A 19,227-nucleotide genomic window follows, 5' to 3' on the forward strand; every position below is an offset into this window, starting at 1 on the left:
AGTTCTTCTGTGTATTCTTGCCACCTCTTCTTAATATCTTCTGCTTCTGTTAGGTCCATACAATTTCTGTCCTTTATTGAGCCCATCTTTGCATGAAATGTTGCCTTGGTATCTGTAATTTTTTTGAAGAGATCTCTAGTCTTTCTCATTCTGTTGTTTTCCTCTATTTCTTTGCATTGATCACTGAACAAGGCTTTCTTATCTCTTCTTGCTATTCTTTGGAACTCTGCATTCAGATGCTTATATCTTTCCTTTACTCCTTTGCTTTTCGCTTCTCTTCTTTTCACAGCTATTTGTAAGGCCTCCCCAGACAGCCATTTTGTTTGTTTGAGTTTCTTTTCCATGGGGATGGTCTTGATCCCTGTCTCCTGTACAATGTCATGAACCTCATTCCATAGTTCATCAGGCACTCTATCTATCAGATCTAGTGCCTTAAATCTATTTCTCATTTCCACTGTATGATCATAAGGGATTTGATTTAGGTCATACCTGAATGGTCTAGTGGTTTTCCCTACTTTCTTCAATTTAAGTCTGAATTTGGCAATAAGGAGTTCATGGTCTGAGCCACAGTCAGCTCCTGGTCTTGTTTTTGTTGACTGTATAGAGTTTCTCCATCTTTGGCTGCATAGAATATAATCAATCTGATTTCGGTGTTGACCATCTGGTGATGTCCATGTGTAGAGTCTTCTCTTGTGTTGTTGGAAGAGGGTGTTTGCCATGACCAGTGCATTTTCCTGGCAAAACTCTATTAGCCTTTGCCCTGCTTTATTCCGCATTCCAAGGCCAAATTTGCCTGTTACTCCAGGTGTTTCTTGAGTTCCTACTTTTGCATTCCAGTCCCCTGTAATGAAAAGGACATCTTTTTGGGTGTTAGTTCTAAAAGGTCTTGTAGGTCTTCATAGAACCGTTCAGCTTCAGCTTCTTCAGCGTTACTGGTTGGGGCATAAGCTTGGATTACTCTGATATTGAATGGTTTGCCTTGGAAATGAACAGAGATCATTCTGTCATTTTTGAGACTGCATCCTAGTACTGTATTTCGGACTCTTTTGTTGACCATGCTGGCTACTCCATTTCTTCTGAGGGATTCCTGCCTGCAGTAGTAGATATAATGGTCATCTGAGTTAAATTCACCCATTCCAGTCCATTTTAGTTCGCTGATTCATAGAATGTTGATGTTCACCCTTGCCATCTCCTGTTTGACCACTTCCAATTTGCCTTGATTCATGGACCTGACATTCCAGGTTCCTATGCAATATTGATTGCTCTTTACAGCATCGGACCTTGCTTCTCTCACCAGTCACATCCACAACTGTGTATTGTTTTTGCTTTGGCCCCATCCCTTCATTCTTTCTAGAATTATTTCTCTGCTGATCTCCAGTAGGGTGTTGGGCACCTACTGACCTGGGGAGTTCCCCTTTCAGTATCCTATCGTTTTACCTTTTCATACTGTTCATGGGGTTCTCAAGGCAAGAATACAGAAGTGGTTTGCCATTTCCTTCTCCAGTGGACCACATTCTGTCAGATCTCTCCACCATGACCCTCCCATCTTGGGTGGCCCCACATGGCATGGCTTAGTTTCATTGAGTTAGACAAGGCTGTGGTCCATGTGATCACCTTGGCTCGTTTTCTGTGATTATGGTTTCAGTGTGTCTGCCCTCTGATGCCCTCTCCCAACACCTACTGTGTTGCTTGGGTTTCTCTTATCTTGGACGTGTGGTATCTCTTCACGGCTGCTCCAGCAAAGCACAGCCGCTTCTCCTTATCTTGGATGAGGGGTATCTCCTCACGGCCGCCCCTCCTGACCTTGAACATGGAGTAGCTCCTCTTGGCCCTCCTGTGCCCGCGCAGCCACCACTCCTTGGACGTGGACCTGCTCCTCTCAGCTGCCCCCCCTGACCTCGGATGTGGGGTAGCTCCCAGGGTTCAAACCCAGGGCACCCCAGCTTTGGAAGCTTGGAGTCTTAACCACTGGGCCACCAGGGAATTCCTCATTACAAGTGTTTTTTAGTATATTGTTTCCTTTTCCTCACTGTCTCTTCTAGTTACCCTCTACCCTGAAATTTGGGCTAATTAGCTATGTGAGGGTATGCATATTTACTATATGTAAGTTTCAACCTCTAAACAATAAATTGGTGAGTTTTGCCTTTTAGTGAACTTTTCATTTAAATACAATCACACTAAAGTAGTCTTCTCTGAATTTCTACTTCAACATTATGCTTCTAATATCTATCCATGGTAATGCATGTCTTGATTCGTGGGTTGGGAAGATCCCCTGGAGATGGGTACCCACTCCAGTATTCTTCGGTTTCCCTTGTGGCTCAGATGGTAAACAATCTGCCTGCAGTGTGGGAGACCTGGGTTCAATCACCAGCTTGGGAAGATCCCCTGGAGGAGGGCGTGGCAACCCACTCCAGTACTCTTGCCTGGAGAATCCTATGGACAGAGGAGCCTGGTGGGCTCCAGTCCATGGGGTCGCAAAGAGTTGGACAAGACTGAGTGCCTAAGCATAGCGCACAATGCACATCTAGGTCCGTACAGTCAAAGTGATGGTTTTTCCAGTAGTCATGTACAGATGTGAGATTTGGACCAGAAGGCTGAGCAATGAAGTATTGTTTTCTCCTATCTCTATGGCCACTATTACATTTAAATGTAAAGTGATCATCTCCCAAAAGCACATATTGGGGACTTTCCTGGTGGTCCAATGATAAAGACTCCACACTCCCAACGCAGGGTGGGCTTCCATCCCTCACTAGGAAACTAAGATGCCACATGGCCTGGTCAAAAAAAAAAAAAAAAAAGAGCACATATTCTATTTAAAAGACTGTAAAATGTATCAGAGGGAGTTTATTATATGCACAAGGGAATGTTGTAGTTTAATCCTTGTTTTGTTCTTGACTTTCTGTAATTGCAAGTGGCTGGGATTTAGATGGAGTTAGCGTAGAGAATTGAAGGGAAAAGTGGAAACAGTGACACATTTTTTTCTCTTGGGCTCCAAAATCACTGCAGACACTGACTGCAGCCATGAAATTAAAAGACATATGCTCCTTGGAAGAAAAACTATAACAGACTTAGACAGCATATTAAAAAGCAAAGACATCATTTTGCTGACAAAGGTCGGTATAGTCAAAGCTATGGTTTTTCCTGGAGTCATGTACAGATATGAGAACTGGGCCATAAAGAAAGCTGAGCGCCAAAGAATTGATGCTTTTGAACTGTGGTGCTGGAGAATACTCTCGAGGGTCCCTTGGACTGCAAGATCAAACTAGTCAATCCTAAAGGAAATCAACCCTGAATACTCCCTGGAAGGACTGATGCTGAAAGTGAAGCTCCAGTACTTTGATCACCTGATGCAAAGAGCTGACTCATTGGAAAAGACTTTGATGTTGGGAAAGACTGAGGGCAAGAGGAGAAGGGGAAGACAAAGGATGAGATGGTTGGATGGCATCACTGACTCAACACACATGAATCTGATCTAACTCTGTCTGTGAGCTGGACTATAAAAAAAGCTGAGTGCCTTGAAAGTCGCTTGGACTGCAAGGAGATCCAACCAGTCCATCCTAAAGGAAATCAGTCCTGGGTGCTCATTGGAAGGACTGATGTTGAAGCTGAAACTCCAATACTTTGGCTACCTGATGCGAAGAGCTGACTCATTTGAAAAGACCCTGATGCTGGGAAAGATTGAGGGCAGGAGGAGAAGGGGACGACAGAGGATGAGATGGTTGGATGGCATCACTGACTCAATGGACATGAGTTTGGGTGGACTCTGGGAATTGGTGATGGACAGGGAGGCCTGGTGTGCTGTGGTTCATGGGGTCACAAAGAGTTGGACATGACTGAGTGACTGAACTGAACTGAACTGGGAGATAGCAAAGGACAGGGAAGCCTGGCATGCTGCAGCCCATGGGATCGCAGAGTGGGCCATGACTTAGTGACTGAACAACAAAAACAAGAGCCCAGAGAAGTTGCTGTTGACATGAAGGACCCTTCCTTCCTCAGCCTTTGTCCCTCATTTCAGTTCAGTTCAGTTCAGTCACTCAGTTGTGTCTGACTCTTTGCGACCCAATGGACTGCAGCACACCAGGCTTCCCTGTCCATCACCAACTCCCAGAGCTTACTCAAACTCATGTCCATTGAGTCAGTGATGCCATCCAACAATCTCATCCTCTGTCGTCCCCTTCTCCTGCTGCCTTCAATCTTTCCCAGCGTCAGGGTTTATTCAAATGAGTCAGCTCTTCCCATCAGGTGGCCAAAGTATTGGAGTTTCAGCTTCAACATCAGTCCTTTCAATGAATATTTAGGACTGATTTCCTTTAGGATGGACTGGTTGGATCTCCTTGCAGTCCAAGGGACTCTCAAGAGTCTTCTTCAACACCACAGTTCAAAAACATCAATTCTTCGGCTCTCAGCTTTCTTTACAGTCCAACTCTCACATCCATACATGACTACTGGAAAAACCATAGCCTTGACTAGACAGACCATGCTGACAAAGTAATGTCTCTGGTTTTCAATATGCTATGTAGGTTGGTCATAACTTTTCTTCCAAGGAGTAAGTGTCTTTTAATTTCGTGGCTGCAGTCATCATCTGCAGTGATTTTGGAGCCCCCCAAAATAAAGTCTGACACTGTTTCCACTGTTTCCCCATCTATTTGCCATGAAGTGATGGGACCAGATGCCATGATTTTAATTTCCTGAATGTTGAATTTTAAGTCAAACTTTTTCACTCTCCTCTTTCACTTTCATCAAAAGGCTCTTTAGCTCTTCTTCGCTTTCTGCCATAAGTATGGTGTCAACTGTAAGTCTGATGTTATTGATATTTCTCTTGGCAATTTTGATCTCTTTGTCCCTACACCCCATTAAACGGCCTTCTCTCACCAACACCCGTATCTGCAAAACCAGGCCAGCCCCTAAGAGAACCAGGCCTGGGAGAAACAGCAGAGCAGGTCCTGGTTTCTAGAAAGTTACAGTATTAATGCCCTTCTTACAAGAAAACAGATAGCAGCCGTGTTAAATATTAAGCCATTTAGGGGGGAAAAAAAAAAAGCAACCTCTATTACATCATGAAATCTATGCTAAACCAAAGCAGGATGCACTTGAAGTTCATTTTTCTGCTTCACTTGAGAAGTCCCATGTTTATTAACCCTGGGAGAAGAACAGCGTTAGCTCTAGCCAAACTTGGCAATTTAAACATCTGTCATTTCTACAGTATCTGTTTTTATTTAGCGACGTTACCTGTTTCTATCCAGCGCTGTTCTATTTCGCATATGACATTTTAGTGTGTGTTCAATGTTTTGGACCATATCTATGCTACAGAGGGCCGTCACGTTAATTTATGAGTGATCCCAATTGTCACTTCCCCCAACCAGCAATGGAATTTTTCAATATCCTCAGAATAAATCCCTCCTCTGGAGCAGTAAACATAATATGACAGTGTGTCAACTACGGATTTGTTTCAAGATTATTTACTTACAATTCAACAACATTGCTGGCCCACGAAGTGCCCCGTCAGCGAAAGTTGCATTGTTTGAAGTAGCTCAGGGAAAGAGCCAGAGTTTCAGAATCCAAAGAATGTAGTTTTCTTAAATACCTCAGGATTACAAGATGCTATAGAACTAATAAATCCGCTCCTTAAAATAGTCCAGAGGGAATCCTTAATGTTTGAAAGTGTAGGTTATTGATGGGGAAAGAGTTTCGCCCCTAAGGCTCAGATAAAAAATATCATGAATAATTTTTTTCCCATTTCTTCTCTTTGTGATTATTTTTAAAGGATAAATTCCAGAGGCAGATAACCTTTTGGAAGAGACAGGCCGTGCTGATGAAACAAAGAGATTATCTGCAAAAACCCACTTCAGGACAACCTTCTAAGCAGTGACTATTTACCTAATGCCTATTGCTGTTTCTCAGGACAGTGGGTGGGGCTAGCTCCCCCACCTCTGGAGTGAATTGGGTCCTACGGCTGTAGGGGGACCTACCTGTCTGGTAATCTAGTGACTGAACAGAGCGGGACATTCAGCAACTAGGTCATTGTTTACATTTAAAGCATTGTGTTAGTCGCTCAGTTGAGTCGGTCTCTTTGTGACCACATGGACTATAGCCCACCAGGCTCCTCTGTCCATGGAATTCTCCAGATAAGAATAATGGAGTGGGTTGCCCTTCCCTCCTCCAGGGGATCTTCCTGACCCAGGGATCAAACACCTCAACTTTGGTGTCTCCTTCCTGGGCTGGCGGGTTCTTTATCAGTGGCTGAATAATTAAACTTTGTAGCTAATGAATATTAAGTGACTAAGACTCGGTGGTTCCTTCCAAGGGCCTATATGAGAGGAAGCTGGTGCCACACCAGGAAGGAGAGAAGGATAGCGGGCTGGGCAGCTTGACCAGAGGAGCACAACCTGGAAGTGGCAGAGCTGGGATTAGAACCCAGGGTTTGGTTTTTTGTTTTTGTTTTTGTTTTTGGCCCTTGCTTTACACATTATGCTAGATTTGATTGACGGAAAGTGTGAGCTTTGATGTTGTTTAGGACTTTTAGACGGAGAAGGCAATGGCAACCCACTCTAGTACTCTTGCCTGGAAACTCCCATGGATGGAGGAGCCTGGAAGGCTGCAGTCCATGGGGTCACAAAGAGTTGGACACAACTGAGCGACTTCACTTTCACTTTTCACTTTCATGCATTGGAGAAGGAAATGGCAACCCACTCCAGTGTTCTTGCCTGGAGAATCCCAGGGACGGGGGAGCCTGGTGGGCTGCCGTCTATGGGGTCACACAGAGTTGGACACGACTGAAGAGACTTAGCAGCAGCAGCAGCAGCAGGACTTTTAGAAGTTCTAAGATAAGTAGCTCAACTGCCTTGTGGTCAAAAGACAAGGGTGGGGCATGAGATGGGATGAGGATGGGAGGGGATGGGGTAGGATGAGGTGGGGTAGAGGGGTGGGTTGGGGGGATGGAGGTGGAGAAATGTTAAGAGACTATCTGAGCAGACGGGCTGAGTATTCTGTGTGAATCGGAAAATGGCTGAGAATCTCTAACCTCAGGTGATTCACTGAGAAAACGGCAACAATAAAACATACCTAGTCGGCTTTTTGAGAAGTGAACCGAGGTAGTATATGTATACATAAAACTGTTTTGTAAACCATAATGCGTGACATTTCCTGAGCATTTAGGCGGACCATTGTGTTAAACAGTTGACACACATTATCTCATGTAATCACCACTGCAACCCTGTAAGGTTAGCCATCCTGTGTTATAGGAACTTGAAACGTAACAGGCCTGCAGTCATGTGACTAATAGTGGGCGGGGCTTGTGTTGGAAGGCGGTACCCAGGGTCCTGGGCTATGCTCAAGCCCCTCATCGCACAGACGCCTGTGCACCTGGGCCGCAGGATTGCCCAGTATATACAGACCAATGACATAATTGAGACAACTTGTTTCAGATTATAATGTACCCTAGAGCTGCACCCCTGGGCTTCTGTTTTGGCTGCGCCCGCCGAAGTACAGTGACAACAGAGGAAAGACATCTCTGTTCACTAAGATGAAGAATAGTTTCAGAATATGTTCTTAATCCTATTCCATTTATCTAGCCATTAACCCCGGCCTTGTAAGTGCCGGGAGTTACCCCACGCTAAATGTATTTGTTTTTGTGCATTCTAAATTAATCCTGATGAACGGGGTTTCTAAGGCGTTCTTTCCTTTATTTTGAACAATGTGTAAGCATAAAAGAGTTTATGTCTTAGTCTCTAAATCTTGACTATGTTGTGAATTTAGGATGTTCACAGTTTTAAATTAGAAAGACAGCTAAATAATGTCTATCACTTTCTTAAGATTAGCTAAATATTCACAATCTTGATAAGGTCACAAAAACAGGTCTGCAGTGAAATATGTATCTTCCTCACCTTATTCAACCTGACTCGATGGATGACTTTGAAGTGGAAGTTTACATCTGAGAGCCAACTTAGTCCCCTTGCCTGATGCCCATCTGTTATCCTTAAAATCTTACTGAAAATGCCTCTATGAGATTCTTAGAGGATGTGAAGCTTTCAAATTAACTAACTATGGGCTCCCACTATGCACTGAAGCTTGAAATCACCCTGGCAGACCAACATTTTTATGAGATGTAAGTGAAAACAATACCATGATTAAACCACTGTGTTTCCATTCTAAGCTTTGTCCCATGCACCACACTCAGGGAAAAAGAAACCCTGACCTATGCCAAAGGAAAAAATAAGAGAGAGAACATGGATTTCAGATAAGAATGATCCAGAAACCAAAGGAATTTGGAAAGGACTGTGTGGATGCAAATATAGAAATTGAAGGAAAGGAGGGGGACCAGCATTCCGGGTGATGAGCTTACTGAGTTTCAATAGACGTTTTTGCCAACATCTAAATGAGAAACCTCCATGGGGATGGTCAGTTGCCAACTGGAGAAAGGATGACGGGACATCATCTCCTCCTGTCCTGACTGTACCCTTTTCCTATTTAGAGGCAAGAGAGGGAATATGATTACTTGTTGGTGAAGGGATTTCTAGTGGCTGCTTCAGAAGAGACTCACATAACCTATTGGTTTCCTTGAACGTTTTGTTTGCTGACACAACTGCTAAACTTAGATACAGTGGCACTGTAATTCAGTTCATAAGCTTCTTTTTAAATGTATATTGCAGGAAACTCCCTGTGTGTTCAGTGGTTAAGGCTCTGCTTCTACTGCAGGGGGCCATGGATTCAATCACTGATGGGGATGTTAGGATCCCAAATGCTGCATGGTGAGGCCAAAAATAAATAAATAAATAAGGGAGAAGATGCAGTATATTCAGCACCATGCCTGAATATAATACAATACAATATAACATAATATATAATACTATAATATAATCTATGTTGCCAATATTGTTTTATTGGCAATATAAATTTTCCAATAAAGCAATAACTATAAATAACACTATATTGCAGGCATGAAAGTGACTTTTGGTCAAAATCCACTTCTCACATTTTTTTGTTAATGCAAATCCTTCTTCCTAAAAGGCATACATTTTCTGTACCATCTCCTGGCACTTTCATTTGGTTTCTCCAGTTCTCAGTAAGTCGGGGAACAGAGCTCTGGGGAACCAGTAACAGGGCAGTTGTGTCCTATGTGGAGGAGGGGCACAGTCCCTGCTGTTCTGCTTCCTCAGGGTCCAAGCTCTCTAGGACCCTACCTGGATCGGCCTTATTGCCAGTCACAGGGGCGAGTCCTCTATTCCCAAGGGGGTGCTGGTGGAAAAGGCCATAGGGATGTGACAGGCAGACTGGGCGCTTCTCCTTCCATGCGGGCTCAGGGGAAGAGAATCACCCAGATGATTGCTCTATCTGCAGTTCACTGTCCCTGTGGGCGGGCCCCATAGCAGGGTCCATCCTTGGATAAAGATAGTGATGCGAACCTATTTGCAAGGCAGAGATAGAGACAGAGACGTAGAGAACGGACTCTGGACACAGCAGGGGAAGGAGAGGGTGGGGCGAGTTGAGAGAGCAGCGCTGATATGCTGTGTGTGAAGTAGCTAGCTAGCAGGAAGCAGCTGTATAGCACAGGGAACTCAGCCCAGTGCCGTGTGATGACCTGGAAGGGTGGGAAGGGGGTGGGTGGGATGGAAGCTTAAGAGAGAGGGGATATGTGTATGCTTGTGGCTGATTTGCGTTGTTGTACAGCAGAAACCAACACAACATTGTAATTATCCTCCAATTAAAAAAAAAAGATATTGATACTGTGCTAAAGCAGCTAGGCATGAACAGGCTTGAGGCCAGATTTCAATTTTCCCTCTGTCTGTCCTTTTCTCTGAGAAGTGTCCTTACTAGTTGATCGATACGAGGACTGGACAAACACCAGGTTCTGCCTGACTTGCTTTTCACAAGACCTGTTTCCTTGGGCCTGCGCAGTTATTTTGTTTTGGGTGGTGGTTTTTTTTTTTTTTTTTTTTTAATTTCAAGGTCTTTTTAAAAGGGTACGAACTCCCCAGGTCACTGCTAATCCCTAAATACATCCTTAATCATGCAGGCCACTTGTCTCATTCTGTGTCACTAACACCCCCATGGGCTTTTGACCTTTCCCTGTCTGGTAAGCAGAAAATTCTCCTTAGTTAACACAAGAGTCAGCTTTTGACGCTGAAGTCTCAGGGGCTTTGGATAATGAAAGAAGGTGGATCAAAGAAGAAACTAATAGCTTAGTCTATGAGATATTTTAAAAATCTGGCTAAGCCACTCTCATTCCTCTTGGTTCTGCATTTTCTGTTGTGTGCTTGGACTTGGGGGAGCCCTCCAGAGACTCCTTACAGGGTGGTCAACTGCTGGATCATAAACCCTTTGAGGTTCTGCTTTGTTTATGTCAACACAGATTGTGTCTTTCTCAGCTTGTTACCATCAGAACAGTGTCTGAGTAGGGCTGATGTGGCCTCTGGGAAGAGAAGGCAGCCATTCTTTCAATGGATGCAATTCATTTTAGCCCACAAGTTCCACATGCTCTGGAGATTCATTGATCTTCCTTCTTCTCCTCCTCACATTTTTCCTTCATTTTTCCTTTCTTCTTCAACACCCAAATCCAAATGATGCATAAGTAGAGCAGGTCTTGGCTGGGGAAGAGTAGGGAACATTGGCCATCTTTGTTTTTCACCGCAAACTCCACAATAGATCTGAATTTGCTGAAACATACAAGGTTATTCTAGTCCCTATGCTGTGTGTGGCTGCTAGTCATGTCCAGCTCTTTGTGACCCATGAATTGCAGCCCACCAGGCTCCTCTGTCCATTGGATTTCCCAGGCAAGACTGTTGCAGGAAGGGGGACCCCTTCCAGGGACTGAAACTGGGCTCTTGTCTAACACTCGGAAATGAGTTGTCCGAGGAGACAAATCTGCTGACAAAGCAAGAGATTTTATTGGGAAAGGGCACCCGGGTGGAGAGCAGTAGGGTCAGAGAACCCAGGAGCACAGCTCTGCCCCATGGCTTGCAGTCTCAGGTTTTATGGTGATGGGATTAGTTTCCGGGTGGTCTTTGGCCAATCGTTCTAATTCAGCATCCTTCCTGGTGGCGCACGCATCACTCAGCCAAGATGGATGCTAGCAAGAGGGATTCTGGGGAATGGATGGACACGTGGTGCCTCCTTTTTACTTTTCCCAAACTCTTCCGGTTGGTGGTGGCTTATTAGTTCCATATTCCTTATCAGGATCTCCTGTCATAAGACAACTCATGCAAATGGTTACTATGGTGCCTGGCCAGGGTGGGCGGTTTCAATCAGTGTGCTTCCCCTAACAAGACTATTAGAATGGGTAGCCGTTTCCTTCTCTAAGGGATCTTTCCAACATAGGGATTGAACCTGAGTCTCTTGCATCTCCTGCATTGGCAGGTGGATTCTTTACCACTGAGCCACCTGAGAAGCCCATATTCTAGTCCCTGGAGGTATGATTAAAGTCACCAAATAAGCATAGAGCATTTTTTCTTGAAAGGAATCAAATTTGCTCAGTGATCAGTCATTTAAAACTATACTAAAACCAGCAAGTGTGCAATGAAACAGAAAGCAAAATTTACTTTTTAAAAAGACCAAACACAGGATTATAAAGATATTTCATTCTTGATGTAGGCTTCTTTCAAATGTTCCCCTAGATCTCATGGGAGTGTTTTAGATTTCCTTTGCTATTAGGAGTATCCGGGTGAAAGTTTGAGAAGCAGTATGAGATTCTGGTAAATTCTTTTCTGAAACACAGTCTGCTTTTGTATCTGAGAGGAGTAGTTCTTTATTTCTGGGGTTCGTGGAATGAGAAATTATGTAGCCCTTGGCTGGACACTTTAAGTCTGTTCCTGGGCTTGCCAAAAAGGCCTGGGTTGAGTCACTGGACTGGACTTTGTATTCCCACTCTGAGACCACCGGGATTGTAAAAGTTGCTGCTGAGTTTTTCTCGTAAATAGCCCCATGTAGTCACGAATAAATAGTTTCGTTCTGTTATTGTTGGTTTGGGGGCCACCCCGCTACACACACACACACAGTTATCCTGCTTATGTAGACTCATCAAGCATTGGCATTCTTTCTGTTCTGCATTTGTTGGAAAGTAAATAGGCAGCAATAAAGCAATTTTATTATGCATACTTTCTGCCTTGGGTGGCACCTGGAATTTGCTGACTTTGCTGAGCGCAACTTAAATTTTAAAAGGCTCTTGTGCCTCACCTTATTCATGCCATGCAAGTCAGATGGAAAACCAAATAATTAGAATAAGCAAGCTGCGTGGGTCCTTTCTCTTGCTGTCAACTGACTTCAGACCCTGCTGTGGAATTCCAGCAGCTCTTTCCCCCCACCTTCTAGCTGCTAATCTACCATGACCAGATCTAAACAACCACCTTGCCTCCTCTCCCCATCTTAAATAATCAACAACTGAGCATAATATCCAGGACACTGTGGTACAAAAAATGTTGAGAGCAGAGAACACAACCACTCCTAACCATTGATTTTCCAGAATATCTCATTCACCTAGGTTGGTCTTCTTTGACTTTGAAAAGTGACTTTAAAACATTGAAGCTGATTTTCACAAGCATTATATAGACTCTGACCAATGCCAAGTAAAACCACTTTGCCCAAACTGCTTCCCACTAACTTGTACCCAAAGGGGACAAGGTGAAGCAGAATTGAAGAACAGAGGTAAACTCCAGAAAGGGACCCTGTCTGATATCCCACAAACTCCTGTTAACCTTTCTAGGCAAGATGCTAAATCATTGTTTGACTTAGGGCAGAAACTCAGTATCATATAACTTCCCAGTGATCCTGCATTTTGGTAATGACCTCAACTTTTGGAGGAAGCAGCATGGTGTGGTGAACGAAGCCTAAGCATCAGACTCAGACCAGCCAAGGTTTAAATCCCACAGCCATCATTGCACCACTGGATATGTGACAAGTCCTCCCAGGCCTCTTTTTTTTTCCTCTGCAAAATGAGAAATGATTTCAAGGATTTAATAAGACAACAGATGAGACAAGGAAGCCCAGTGCTAGGCACACACTCAGTGTAAGATTCCCTTCTTTTTTAAAACCAGATTGCTGACTATGAACATGAAGTAACTCCCCACCAAGAGCTGACTTTGGCCAAGCACACTGTTTTCTGCGAAGGGAACTCTTGGTGGCCCTTGGTTGTGACCGCTGATCCCACACATCTGGAAACTATGACAACTGTTTTGCTTTAAGCTCAGCTTGGCCCAAATGTAGCTCTATATAAAGCAGCTTCTATCCCTCAGTTTTTTCCAACACATCATAGCTTGGCTTGAATTTGGGCAGAAGAGTGGGTGTCAAAAGAAATGCACAAGGTCTTGGAGGAATTCACATTCAACTAATAGTCACCCAGCCTGGGATGGCCCCTGGAGTAGCTCCCTATAGTAACTCTCCATGGAGTAGTTCATTCAACACTCACAGGCGCCTAGTAGGAAGCTCTACAATTATGCCTATTTTGTGGATGTCTCAGCTGAGGCTGGGAGGTTAAGTGGCTTTCTCAAGGTCACAGAAATAATAAAGTTTGGGATAAGATCCCAGGCTTTTGGACCTGGTACAGAAAGTAGGAGGATTTGCAGGGTTGGAAGATGAGCAGTGGCAGTGTCTACTCCTGCCAAAGTCTATTTTGAGTTGATGCCACCTGCGACAACATCTGCTGGAGGTGGGGGTATTGGGAGGAACACCCCAGGTATTTTGCCTTGACCTTTAGAAACCCTGTACCCAGGCCCTCTGTCCATTATGTCACATATTGACTGGGGCAGGTAGTGAGATATGGCTAAACATGTCATGTAAAACAATATCTGATCAGTAATTTAAAAGACAATTTGTAAAACTCTATTAGCATAATTTAATCTTTGCAGTTTTTTGTTTCATTTTGACAATTCAGAAGTTTTTTTTTTTAAAGAAATATTTTAAGCCCAACATTGATGTTGTTCATTTAACTCAGCAAATATTTATTACTCTACTTACTATATGCCAAGCACTGTTCTAGATGCTGGAGATACAAAAAGTCTTCAATTAAAACTCTTGAAAGTGCCCTTTCTTATCACTGATCAAATAGTGATAAACTGAGGGATTTTTTAAAACAGAAAGTGCTAAAATTGTCAGTTTTCTGTTTTTTTTAACCATTTAAAGAAATACAGAGCAATTCTTTTTTTAACCACCAAAAGCAATAATAGTTTATTGAATTGTTTCTAATTATTTAGAAAGAAACACTCATTTTTAAATTCATGTGATTGAGAAACCCTGAAGATGTCCAGACTTGGATCAGACAAAAATAACTGAGTCCTAGGCCTACAGAACAGTTTTAAACACAGTTCCCTTACGGGCTTACTTGATGAATTTGCTTTCTTTTCACCTGCAAAGCATCCATTTTCCTCTCACCCTTTGTTCTCAGGAGGCAATTTCGAGGCCCACCACACTCTGCATGACCTCCTCCCGTGTCCAGTGCCTGAGCAGAGTGTGGGTTTCAGCACAGCCTCGACTGGATGACAAACAGTGAGAGTAATATGCTGCCAGAGTTTCTTAAAAAAAAAAAAACAAACCACCACCAACAACAGAATACCAGAAAGCAGGCTTGCTGCTCCTCTTTCTCCAAATCAAAGCCTCCTGAATAGAATAATGGCTGTTATTCAAGCGCAATTATACCGAGACGGTTACAATTGAAACACTGAACGTAAGTCTTCTATTCGGATATTGCATTTCATATTTTAGCGTATGCCAAATAAGCTAGTGATGTTTTTATTATTGTTGAGTGTAATGTCAGGAGACAAAGTCCTACAAATTTTCTACATAACGTTTTCCATGTTATCTATTTTCCATTTACATCGACTTGAATCCGCGGTGTGACTTTTAACATTCTCTTTCTTCCTGCACATTTTATGCCAAAGGATCAAACTCAGTCCTGAGTATCCTAAATGTACCCTCAGACCAAGCGGGTGGTTTTCTGTTTGCGTTTTTTTTTTTTTTTTGGTGTATTTTGTTTGTTTTTTAATTTGTATGGAAAAGGAGAGAGGAAAAACCTACAAATAAACCTACAAACCTAGTCCTATAAATGCTAACAAATGGCCTGGAAAGAGCAAGTGCCAGCACGTTTGAGGAGACCACGTGGTTACAGGCAGTTCTTGCCGGCTCAGGTCTCAGCTCGAGGAAAGTGGGTAATAACCGAGGGAACTGTGACGGTAACGTATGTCAGCTCCGGCAGATGGGGCGGGCTTAGCGAGCAGGGTACCCTGGGTACCACAAGGGACGCAGTTGGGAATGCTTGAGCCGAGGCCCCGAGGCCGCGTTCCTGGCGGGGGCGCCCGAGCGCCAGCGCGGTGAACACAAGCGTTAAGGAATAACGGCCGCCGTCGCCGCAGGATGGCTTCCAGCTTCAAGAAGTCCACCGTGGCCTCCACCAGCCAGAAAAGAAAGGTGGGGCCTAAGCCCGAACTCACTGAAGAGCAAAAGCAAGAAGTTCGCGAAGCGTTCGACCTCTTCGATGCCGACGGCAGCGGCACCATCGACGTGAAGGAGCTCAAGGTGGCCATGAGGGCGCTGGGCTTTGAACCCAGGAAGGAGGAGATGAAGAGGATGATTGCCGACGTGGACAAAGAAGGCACGGGGAAGATCAGCTTCAACGACTTCTTGGCTGTGATGACTCAGAAGATGGCTGAGAAAGACACCAAGGAAGAAATCCTGAAGGCGTTCAGGCTCTTTGATGACGACGAGACCGGGAAGATCTCTTTCAAAAACCTAAAGCGTGTGGCCAAAGAGTTGGGAGAAAACCTCACGGATGAAGAGCTCCAGGAAATGATTGACGAAGCCGACCGAGATGGAGACGGCGAAGTGAACGAGGATGAGTTTCTTCGCATCATGAAAAAGACCAACCTCTATTGAGTCCGCTTCTCTCACAAGCACGTGTAGGGAAATTGAGTAATTGGCTGGCTTCCCTGCTTCTCGATTTGTGAAACCTGGAGTGAGAGGCCAGAGCCATCTCTCCTCTTACCCCTAGTTTGTCTAGATAGTTCTATTTCCAAATCTCTAGCTCAATTATAGAATTTTCAAATGCTTTTAACGTTGTTTTAGTTTTCATTCCCAAGAGCAGACCTAGGTTGAATCAAGGGTCCTGAAACTTCTCTCCAGGCACCATTTGCCTTGCATTGATGGACACCCTTTAAACTGAAGGCGAGGTGGCTTCTTGAGACAATTAGCATTGTGGTTCCCTGTTGTTTCTTTGGTATTCTTAAATTATCTTGCTTCCTGTATTATTGCTTACATTCAGGTCGTTCTCACAGGATGAGGTGAAGTCACCAACAGGCCATCCAGCCATTGATTCTCACTTAACTGAATTACTGGTTTGAAGGAAAACAGTGCAGCCACTTATGGGCTCAGAAAAGGTATTGCTCCAAAAGATACACTTGTCTTTGGCTGGTGGTAAATGGTGCAAATTAAATTATCCTCTGGCTTCATCACAGGCAGGTTTCCGTGTACCTTACCTACTGTGGATTATCCGGGGCCACAATGTATTCTTGGGCTACAGAATAAAAAGAAAATTTACTATTGGCCCAAGCAAAGTATGATTGCTTAAGAGATTAAGCTAACTAATGACTTTGTGTAAATATTTACAAATGTAAGATCTGAGCTTAGGAAGTAGTTAAAAAAAGTATAATACACATTGAACTACTTATCTGTCTTTGAAAAGATAAATAGTGTTTCAGTTATTAGACCAACTATACTATAACCTTAGTCATTTCGTTACCACTTTATTAGAAGCCACAGCCTACCTTTTAATTCTTAGAATATCTTGTTTCTTGGTACTTAATCTCTTCTATGGTATATAGCTGATTCCCTAAAGTCTGGCATATAAGTATTTATGTTATAATCCCAAGAAACTATTCATTGTGACTTGTGTTTGCGTTAATACTACTTGTCCTCTGTTATAAATTAAACCTTTCTTGTTTTGAAATAAGATACCTACCCTTTTGTACATCTGCAAATATGAAGTTAGAGAGAAGTTAAATAATTGTGGGAAAATACTATAATCTGCTGAGATGGAGGACAAATGTTTTGATAATAGGCAATGAAACTACCAAAACAAGCAGGATATTTTGGTGACAGCTTAACCTAAATTAAACCTTAATACAAAGTCCCATTAAAATAAATGCTGAAATTCTGGAAAATTTTTCACTTGCTTTGCCAGCAATTTTACCCTTCAGAGGTCTGTTAATATAATCAGGAAAACTACTACTCTGGGTTTAATTCTCATTAACAGGGACTAATTTGTCAGAGCAGCAGGACTGGCTGAAGTGATGGGTATGTGGGCATTTACTGTGAGAAAGGATTTTGCTGAGGTAGCTGGCACAGGGCAGGGAAACTCACCCAGACTGCAGATGCTAACAGTTCAGGTTCAAGGTCTTAGTGTGGATTCAGGTGCAGTTGGAGGGCATTCAGGTTCAGCTTGGGTCAAGCATCAGTGGGTGGAGCCTGGTCTGAGGGTAAGGGGAGGAGTGTGGCATTCTGGGAAATAAGGGTTCCTGGCATCCTGCTGACCAGAGTCTTGGCCCAAAGAAGTACATATGGATCAAGGTAGAAAAACCAGAAACAAAGTTGGCAGAAACTAGGAGAAAGGGTCAGAGTCTCAGCCAGCTGGACTGGGTTCAGTCTTGGCTCCCGGCCCAGCAGAGGATAGAAGTGAAAACCAGGAACTGGGGCTGAAGCCCAGTAATCAGGCTATTCGAACACCGTGGGGTCAACTGTGGAGGCTGTAGCCTAGGACTTCAAGGGTCGGCTTAAGGACACAGTCCATCCCACACACAGGAAGTAGGAATAGTAGTAGTCATAGTCACTGTGTCGTGTCTGACTCTTTGTAATGTCTATTCCCCATGGACTGTAGCCCACCAAGCTTCTCTGTCCATGGAATTCTCCAGGCAAGAATACTGGAGTGGGTACCCATTTCCATCTTCAGGGGATCCTCCCAACTCAGGAATCAAACCCAGGTCTTCTGTGTTGCAGGCAGATTCTTTACCATCTGAGCCATGAGGGAAGAACACACAGGAAGGGGGCTCCTTATTTCTGAATATTTCTGAGCCCCATTCACTGCTAAGGAAGAACCTCTCAATGGACTATTATTAGTCTTGCTTCTCAATAGGCTCATATTCTGGGGGATGGAGGGTAAAGTGGAGATAGGGAGACAACTACATTGACATTTGAATTTTTTAAATATTTACTTATTTTGGCTGCACTGAGTCTTAGTTGCAGCATGTGAGATGTAGTTCCCTGACCAAGGATGGAACCCAGGCTCCCTGCGTTGGGAGTGGAGTCTTACCCACGGGATCACCAAGGAAATCCCAACATTTGAATTTTAAGAGAAGTAAGTCATACATGTCTGGCTGGGTCAGTCTTTATACAAACAGAACCCAATTCAACGAAAATTTATAAACACCATTTTGCAGATGAGTAAACACAGCTATACATCTTTGGAAGAACTAAGAAAGTAGTTTTCACTGGGTTACTACAAATGATCCCAGGAAAGAAGCAGGAAGTATACCAAAGAGACTGTGTAGGGGGACTTCCTTGGTGGTAAAAGTACCCTTATCCTTTATAATAGATAATTTTACATATTAACTGGCTTAAGTCTCAGGGTGCCCTGATATTTGTTTAAACACTATGAGTGGGACTTCCCTGTGGTCCAGTGGCTAAGACTATGCTCCCAATGCAGGGGGCAGGGGTTCAATCCCTGGTCAGGGAACTAGATCCCACATGCCCCATCTAAAGATCCCATGAGCTGGAACTAAGACTTTGGCTACACACCAAATAAAATATATGTTTTTAAAGAAATCATGCAGGGAGCTCATTGATAAGCCCTTGCTTTCAAAAGTTAAATGTGACAGGTGAAAAGCAGACCATTTGGGCCAAGGATGACAAAATGAGAGTATCAAGTTTGTATTGCTGTCATGAAAGCTAATGCCCCAGATGGGCAGAGGACAGTAAAGGGATTTTTTTCCCCTAAAGGCATCCTGGTTGTGTTTAAGATGAGAAGATTGAGGATGGGATTGGTCCAACTCTTTAAATTGTTGCAGGTTGGTTTCCACAGGAAGCCGACTCTGAGGTTTGTGTGTGCTTAGCTGCCCAGTCATCTCCGACTCTTTGCTACCCAATGGACTGTAGTCTGCCAGGCTCCTCTGTCTATGGGGATTCTCCAGGCAAGAATACTGGAGTGGGCTGCCATGCTCTCCTTGAGGGGGTCTTCCCGACCCAAGGATCGAACCC

At 43.7% G+C, this 19,227-nt stretch overlaps 1 protein-coding gene across 1 annotated transcript; it reads left to right on the forward strand.

Annotated features, from left to right (window-relative positions):
• The first annotated feature begins 14,553 nt into the window (after nt 1–14,553).
• CETN1 (centrin 1) lies at nt 14,554–19,001 on the forward strand. The gene has a single exon (XM_060405583.1). The coding sequence runs from the start codon at nt 15,337–15,339 to the stop codon at nt 15,853–15,855; it is 519 nt and encodes a 172-aa protein (XP_060261566.1). The 5' UTR covers nt 14,554–15,336; the 3' UTR covers nt 15,856–19,001.
• Nucleotides 19,002–19,227: the final 226 nt, after the last annotated feature.

The sequence above is a fragment of the Ovis aries genome, chromosome 23 (genome assembly GCF_016772045.2).
Source record: "Ovis aries strain OAR_USU_Benz2616 breed Rambouillet chromosome 23, ARS-UI_Ramb_v3.0, whole genome shotgun sequence".
Taxonomy (NCBI): domain Eukaryota; kingdom Metazoa; phylum Chordata; class Mammalia; order Artiodactyla; family Bovidae; genus Ovis; species Ovis aries.

Coding starts and splice junctions, on each gene's coding strand:
- CETN1 (XM_060405583.1), top strand. CDS start 15,337: ATGGCTTCCAGCTTCAAGAAGTCCACCGTGGCCTCCACCAGCCAGAAA.